The sequence below is a fragment of the Fundulus heteroclitus genome, chromosome 16, assembly GCF_011125445.2.
Source record: "Fundulus heteroclitus isolate FHET01 chromosome 16, MU-UCD_Fhet_4.1, whole genome shotgun sequence".
Lineage (NCBI taxonomy): Eukaryota > Metazoa > Chordata > Actinopteri > Cyprinodontiformes > Fundulidae > Fundulus > Fundulus heteroclitus.
Genome location: NC_046376.1, coordinates 35671384 through 35680091, shown reverse-complemented (window position 1 = coordinate 35680091; position 8708 = coordinate 35671384). Strand labels below are relative to the sequence as shown.

General features: G+C 39.9%; 1 protein-coding gene across 2 annotated transcripts in view; it reads left to right on the top strand.

Annotated features, from left to right (window-relative positions):
* Positions 1 to 8708, top strand: part of LOC105937949 (carbonic anhydrase-related protein 10) — a 249376-nt gene that overhangs the window by 203846 nt on the left and 36822 nt on the right. Inside the window, exons 5-6 of one of the 2 annotated variants that reach the window (XM_036148576.1) lie at positions 3449 to 3544; positions 4011 to 4083. The exons of the other annotated variant lie outside the window; for it this stretch is intronic. Coding sequence (XP_036004469.1) covers positions 3449 to 3544; positions 4011 to 4083 — 169 coding nt within the window. The remainder of the gene's footprint in view (positions 1 to 3448; positions 3545 to 4010; positions 4084 to 8708) is intronic. 2 annotated transcript variants of the gene reach the window in all.

The window sequence follows — 8708 nt, the reverse complement described above, 5'->3', positions numbered from 1 at the left end:
AAGTTGTCACTCATTTATTCTACATGTGTGCAGAGTTTGCTGTTAAAGATTGCCAGTGCTCGTATCATCCCTTTTAACTATTATCCTGATATCAGCTCCCGGGCTGATATCCCCCGACAATACCTAACAGACAGAGAGTTATTTATTAAACAATCAAATAACTTTAAACTGGTGTATAATTGCACAACAAGTGGAACAAGTGAATATTGAAATAAACCAATGTTCAAACATAAAACAGTTATTATGCAGAACATATCTTTCATTACTGGATAGAAAATGTTAAATTATTACTATTATTGACTAATTTTTGACGTTGTCACAATTGTTGTTTTGAGATGTTCATACAGGGCTGCACAGTGGAGCAGAGTGTTGCACTGTTGCATGAAGGTCCTGGGTTAAATCCTACCCTTGTCTTGGGTCTTTCTGCATGTTTCCGCAGTTTGCATGTTCTCCCTGTGCATGCATGGGTTTTCTTAGGACAGTCCTACAGTCCAAAAACATGACTGTTAGGTAGACTGTCTCTAAATTCTCCTTAGGTGTCAGTGTGCGAGAATAGTTTTTTGTCTCTGTGTTGCCCTGCGATAGACTGGCAACCTGTCCAGGGTGTACCCAGCCTATTGACAGCTGGAGATAGGCACCAGCACCCATTGCCCTTCAACCCCCACAGAGAAATGGATGGTTGTTGAATGGATAGTTCATCCAATCGCTAAATGAAAGAAAATTATTATTCTTGCCACTGCAATTATAGATACTATATACACAAGCATGCTATGTAATTAAATGCATGTGTATATATTTTACTGGATGTATGTGTTATATATGTAGAATATATAGATATTGCAAGGATATATGTATAAACAGGGTTTATAGGGTTCATATTTATATATATATTTCACCTCCGGAATATCGCCAAAATTAGAAACATTCTGTCCAGGAGTGATGCTGAAAAACCTAGTCCATGCATTTGTTACTTCAAGGCTGGACTATTGTAATTCTTTACTATCAGAAGTCCACAAAATGCAGTTCGATCTTCAGCTGATTCAAAACTCGCGGCGGCAAGAGTTCTGATGAAAATCAACAAGAAATATGAAAATCATATTTCTCCAATTTTAGCTTCCCTTCATTGGCTTCCTGTTACAGTAAATCAAGAATAGAATTTAAAATTCTCCTTCTAACGTATAAAGCCCTTAATAATCAAGCTCCATCATATATCAGAGCTCTGATTACCCCGTATGTTCCTAACAGAGCACTTCGCTCTCAGACTGCAGGTCTGCTGGTGGTTCCTAGAGTCTCTAAAAGTAGAATGGGAGGCAGATCCTTTAGCTATCAGGCTCCTCTCCTGTGGAACCAACTCCCAGTTTTGGTCCGTGAGGCAGACACCCTGTCTACTTTTAAGACTAATCTTAAAACTTCCTTTTTGACAAAGGCTTATAACTAGAGTGGCTCATGTTACTGCTGAGCTATCTCTATAGTGTGCGTGATAGGCCTAGGCTGCTGGAGGACATCAGGGTCTAATTTTCTCACTCTACTATTTCTACTGTTCTCTAGTTTTGCATTGTATTACATTGAAATGACTGTCGTCCATTTCAGCTTTTAACTTTTTGCTCTCTCTCTTTTTCTTCATAGTAGGTACACCTGTCTGGCGTTCTGTAACTGTGACATCATCCAGAGAAGACGGCTTCACCCCTACTACCATCTAATGTAGAACAGATTACTAGATCAATGTGGGGCTTCTGTGCTTTTTGTCTCTCTTGTTGTGTCTCTGCTCTGTCTTCCGTAACCCAGTCGTCGAGGCAGATGACCGTTCATACTGAGCCCGGTTTCGGCCGGAGGTTTTCCTTCCCGTTAATGGGTGGTTTTTCTTCCCACTGTCGCTTCATGCTTGCTCAGTATGAGGGGATTGCTGCAAAGCCATGTTACAATGCAGACGACTCTCCATGTGGCTCTACGCTTCTCCAGGGTGAATGCTGCTTGGAGAGACTTTGATGCAATCAACTGGTTTCCTTATATAGGACATTTTTGACCAATCTGTATAATCTGACCCAATCTAGTATAATATGATTGAACTTGATTTTGTAAAGTGCCTTGAGATGACATGTTTCCATGATTTGGCGCTATATAAATAAAATTGAATTGAAAATTTATTGAATATAAAGGTTTACAATTCCACCCACTCCCCTGACTATGTAAATCATAAAAAATTGTGACATTATATTACATTCTTTAAATGTCTTGTACATTTCAAAAACAATGTATAATAAACCACAAATACAATAAATATATCATAAAAAATTGTGAGTCAAGGTGAGCAGCGACAAAAATGTCTCAGAGATGCATTAGATGGCATTAGTAGTGCTTGGTGGAGGTTGATAGTGGTCACAGTTTGTCCTTGCATGAATGTTGATGTTATTGTTGAACGTGTTGAATGTGAGGTACAGATAACAGTGACAGGATGTTTTGAACTAGTGGGCACATAAGAGCATCCGCAGTCGCCTAAGACAGATAACATGGATCATACATATTTCATGTCAAACTGTATCAAAATCCTTAATGTTATCTGAACCTAATATATGGACAAGGTTTTGCATTTGTTTAGAAGGGTAAGGATATGGAGGAGTGCACATTGATTTAGACATGCATATACCACACATGTGGCCATGTGTGATACGTGCAGATCATTCTTTTCTGCATTTGTGGTCGGCCTAATTTCTGGACTCTCAAAATATACACTATCCTGTCAAAGGTGTTTTTCTCAACAATTCAGATCATTGTATTAGGGTGTTCTAATTAGTTTTTGTGGCCACAACTATGTAAAATCCAGCACCACAGTTGTGCAAAATTATTCTCCTAACATTTGTGAAAGAATGGGTTGCTTTAGGTGCTCAGCAAATTTTAGTGTGGCACCGTGATAGGATGCCACCTGTGCAATAAGTCTACTTGTGAAACTCCTACCTACTGGACATTCCACAGTCAGCTGTAAGTTGAGTTATAGTAAAGTGGATGCAACGAAACCACAGCAACTACTATTGAATTGGTAGGTCAAGTACGTCACAGAGTGGGCAGCGGATGCCCAGGCACATATGGTGCAGAGGTCACAAACTTTGTGCAGAGTCTACAGCCGCATAACTCCAAATTTCATGCAACTTTCAGGTTAGTTCAAGACCTGTGAGTAGAGAGATTCACAGAATGGGTTTCCTTGGCTGAACACCTGCATCAAAAACCTTGCATCACCAAGTGCATTGTAAAGTGTTGGATGTAGTGGTGTAGAATACACCGCCACTGGACTGATACAATAACTGTGCAAAAATCACTCTAGCTGGATTATGTAATGCTGACGGGGGGCATTTCTTGATTGCTAACAAAGTAGACAGATATGTAGACTCATAATTTGAACCATATCAAATTATTCATTCATACAGCTCTGCTTTTCTTTGTGTCTTTCTTTCAGGTCCAGCTTATCCATTATAATCAAGATCTGTATGCCAACTACAGTGAGGCATCTAAGAGCCCTCATGGCATCGCTGTGGTCTCCATCTTCATTAAGGTTTGATTGTCCCACTAAAAGCCTGCATGGTTAAAGAATTTAGAAACCAGTCAGACAAAATTCCTGCAATAAAAAGGCCTCACCGTGTGTGACAAGACCAGAAATATAATGAGAATCCAGCATGGCAGGGCATCATTGAATACCATGTAGCACATCATAGTTGAACAAATGTTGGAGCAATAATATAACAACCAGAGCCTGAAATCACCATTAATGACAAAATTATAAATATATAAGATTAAGTTACTGTGCAAGTTTATCACAGTCTATAAAGCAAAGAACTCTGCAGGAGAACTTCTCTTTTCCTGTTCAATTGTTTTACTGAATAACATGTTTAAAACAGTGTGTTATTTGTTAATTATTGATTGAAATTATCTAAAGGGAAGGGCAGAGAAAAAAACTCTTTTGTGCCTGTGTTGCACCATGGTTTCTCATTAATATTTGATGCTTCTTTCTACCGTTCCAGCTCTCAGAAAACTCCAACGCCTTCCTCAACCGTATGCTCAACAGAGACACCATTACCAGAATTAACTACAAACGTAAGACACTATTACCTGGGCAAGCTAATGTGGCAGGGAATTTACGCTGGGCTTTCCTTATTCTTGATCTGAAGCTCATCTTAATCTGCTCTATACAAATATGCAATGTTGTCTGCTTTGTAGGATTCTGTTGGCAATGATCCTTTTTCTAATGCCATTGTCTTAAATGTGCCATATTTGTGAGGGTGGTGCAGGCTGTACATCGTCCTGCACCATCCTGCACCATCCTGCACCATCCTCACAAACATTGTTTGCCCCCTTAAGTATTTTTTTTTGCTCTTGGCACACTTAAATATTTCAGACCCTTAAACAAATGCTAATACAAAATGCAGTGATCAAATGTTTATTTAATTTTATTTTGTTTCATTTCCCTGTCTAAGCATCTCCTGACCCCACCTCCTCTTGTTGCAGCTGAAACTATTGAAGTCTTGACCTTGACCTAAGTGACCTTGATTTTTCTTGTAAATCACTTATAGATTTTGTGAGTGGTGGGGTTTTCTTTTTTTTGGGGGGGGGGGGTGTATTTGATTGAACATGAAGTTGCTTATTTGGGCTTTTGCTTTTTTCCACGCAGAGTCCAGGACTATTACCAGTAGAGTACAAAAAATATTATGTTTTGTATACTTGCGTAAATGTTGAGAATTGTGAATTATTCGTTAGCATCTGATAGGATTTAGAGGTAAATGCCATGCTTTAACAAAGGCCAAATCCTGTTTGATCATGATATAATAAGGTTATATACACCAACCCTTCGTCCTGATAATATTTTCATGGTCCTTTTTGTGGATAAAAATAGCCCCAGCGCCAGGCGCAATAAGCATATATAAATAGATGTGGCGTCATCTAGTAACAGTATCGCAGAACTATCATAATGCTGGTTTGTTTAATTAATAAATCAAAATTAAATAATGCTGGACCAAGCCTGACCCTCTGAATGGCCTCATAGTAAAGTGGTAGCTCAGCATGATCAAAGACCAACAGTTATTAATTAAATAAAACAATCTAACAGCAACTGTGAGACCCTTATATCAGAACATTTACTCACGTCAATCAACTCTGTGGTCACATCTGAGCCTCGGCAGGTTTAGCATCCGCTTCAGTGAACACTAACGGCCATACTGTGTTCCCAGAGACATTCCAGTTTTTTCTCTCTTGGAATCCCATTTGTTATTGTTTTTTCATTTCTTGTTTTTTCACTAGATCTTGGACCATTCTGCATTGTTTCACCGGGAGATGCTAATAGCCGTTAGTCGCTTCTTTGTTTTAACCCCTGCTGCGCATTTGCAGTACGTACCTCTGTTAAAATCATAAATAAACACAAAAGACTTCCTTTACTAACAATTGAGCAAAAACAAAGTATAAAACACCAAAATGACAACCAATACACCAGCAGGACACGACAATCTTTCATAAAAACGTTGCATGCAACCAGAGTGAGCTACTGACGTATGATTTTTTTTTTTAAATGTCAAATAATGTGGCAATGCACCTTTAAATGTTCAAGTAAAAAAAACAGAATACAGAATGATGCAAAATACTGTGCAATTGCATGAATATATTTATTGTATTCAAACATTCCCAGAGAAGTTAAAACGAGCGTAAATCCTCATGAGTGAAAATGAAATGTTCAAATGAATTGATGTTCAAGTCAAAAGGAAGGTAGCAGTCAGTTTACAGGATGATGTAAAACACTGAGCAATTGGCTGGATGTACCAACCAAATATTTCTGGAGAAGTTAAAAATTGTGCAATTAGTCAAGTAAAAACAACCTGATTCAAACGTCCTGCAGTGCAAGGAAGCTGTGAATGACTTTGTGCAGAAACTGGAATATAGGGTTGAAAAGATGTTGGCTTGGCTTTGATCTTAGATAGGGGGCATTGAAGAAAAAGGGTTGGTAACCACTGGTTTACCTCCTGTAGTTTACTATGACCTCCTTGGTCTTGCTGGTGTTCAGGATTAGGTTATTCCTGGAGCACCACTGTGTCAAATTTGTGGACTTCTTCTTGGTAGTGGGTCTAATCATTGTTAGATATCAGACCCACCACAGTGGTGTCATCCGCAAAAACTTCACGACCATGTTTGGTGGATACCAGAGCAATTGTGTGTGAAGAGAGTGAAGAAGGCAGGACTAAGGACTCACCCCTGTGGCGTGCCAGTGTAGATGATCAGTAGGACAGATCTGAGTTTCCATATCCTTACCACCTCGATCCTGTTGGTGAGAAAGACCCAGAGCAGAGCGGTGCAGATAATACCAAGCTGTGGAGCTTCAGATCCTACATGTCCAGAAGCAGTGTTGAAGGCTGAGCTGAAGTCCACAAATAGCATCCTAACATAGGCTTGGTGAACATCTGAAGGAGTATGTCTGAAAAATGTATCTGTATAGTAACTATAGACTATGCTCATCACCACCCTCTCTGAGATTCATGGATAAAATGGAGACGATGAAGCCAAATTATTAAGCAGTAGTGGCAAAGTATAGTCGTGGTCTGCCTTCACTTCAAACTCTGCTTCCATCTCCCATTACCGCAACTGTCTCCAATGGTCCAGCTGATGTCTGCTTCTTCACTTCCTGTGCTGAATAATAAATGGAATTTGACTGCTTTGTTTGATAACTAGGATCAATTAATGTATGTACTTGACTTGGAATCTCTATGAATAAACTGAACTGACTTTTTTATTGCAAAGTGCCTGAGGCAACATGTTATGAATTGGTGCTATGTAAATAAGCTGAATTGAATTGTATGAATATGTGGACATAACTGAGTGGAAAAAGGTGAATGTAGCTCTTCTGAGCACATTGAGTGGTCAGTAGGACTAAAGTAGTGCTATATAATTTATAATTTTATCCTGGATTTTTCTGTTAGTAAAGAGTTGCCTCCATCAGTCATCATTGACTATGAACCTGTTGCCCTGATACCCCACATCATGAAGGTCCTGGAGAGAACGCAAACAAGCACCTTTCAGGACCTCTTTGTAGTTTGCTTATCACTGTGGAGTTGGAGTTGAAGACCCCATCATACACCTTTTTCAACAAACCCACTGATCCAGATGAAGCAGGCAATACTGTGAGAATCATGGTCTGATTTCTCCAGTGCATTTAACACAATTCAGCCTGATTTAGCTTGTTAGAAATATCAGAAGACTCTGGTGGAAGCCCTTGACAAGCACCTGGATCAACCGTTTGTGAGAATGAGGAGTTTTATGTCTGACCAGTCTTCTAGTGCAAGTCAGATTCTTGTGATCTACAGAAAAACTTGGATAACTCTGTAGGAATTGGGTGTATTAGAGATGGACAAGAAGCTGAGTACAGAGAGCTGGTGGAGCACCTTGTGGCATGATCTGAAAACAATTACTTTAACTTAAATTTGAACAAAACAAAAGAGATGATTGTAGATTTCTGGAAAATTAGAAATAGGTCAAACACTTTCCAAATTGGGAGAAGAAGTGGAAGTGGTGGTGGAGTATAAATATCTCAGTGGTCGTCTAGCAACAGATTGGACAGAAGATGCAACTGTGAAATATTCTACCGGAAGGGACAGAACAGACTATGATTGAGGAGTTCTTGTATCAAATCAAGATCTGCTTAGTAGAGGCGTGTTGTGGAGAGTGCAATCTCTGCCATTATATGTTGAGGTAGCAGCATCAGAGCGACTTAAAAAGGTCAACATAGTGAGAAAAAAATGCTGGTTCTGTTCTGGGGACTGCTGTGAAACCTCTGATTGTACAAAAAATTATACTTCATAAATGAAGAACATTACAGACAACTCCGAGCATCCCACCCCGTCAGGATTTTGGGGTTTTGTTTCCTGTTTGTTTTTGTTTGGAGTAATCTGGACTGCTTATGTTCCATTCCTCTCAGCCACCAGTCACCATCCAGTCAGCTCAGTCACCTACCAGCCATCACTCAGCACCAGATCAGCTCCACCTGCGGCAACTAAATAGTGCAACTCTGATCACCTGTTTCTCTCCCTACTTATACCTGGCTCGCTCATCCAATCCCAGCTAGAACATCTCGTCTTGTTTCTCCAGCAGCATGTGCTTGTTTGCTCCAGCGACTTCCCTTCATTTTTCCTGTGTTATCCCTGGGATCAGTCCTCGTCCTGCACTCACTAGTCTGCTTGCTAGTGCTTGTGTGTGTGGCCTGGAAAAAGGATTCCTGTTGAATACTGTTATTCAATCTGCTCGTGCTAGGAACACGTCAGAGGCTTCAAGTCAGATTCTGCCTACAGCTTCTGGTCACGTCCTATTCTGCCTGCAGGTCCTGTACAGTTCTGATTCCGCAAGCTACTCCTGTTCAAGTCTGGTTCTGCTTACTACTCAGGATCAGTCTGGTTCTACCTGCATTCATCTGTCCAAGTCTTCCACTGCCTGCTCACTGGTATATGTCAGCCTCAGCTTGCATCATCTGGTCATTCTTCTGTCATCTACCACCTTATAAATAAACTTTTTAAAGTAATTCTGTGTTTGGCTTGAATATCGGGTTCACCACATACATTACATCCTCATCACAATGTCATGCGACAGTGTTTTCAGCCAGATGCCTTTACAGATCCACTGCGATGCATAACAACAGGAGATGTTACCTTCCTAATGCCTTTATCATCAAAGAAAATATTGTACTACGA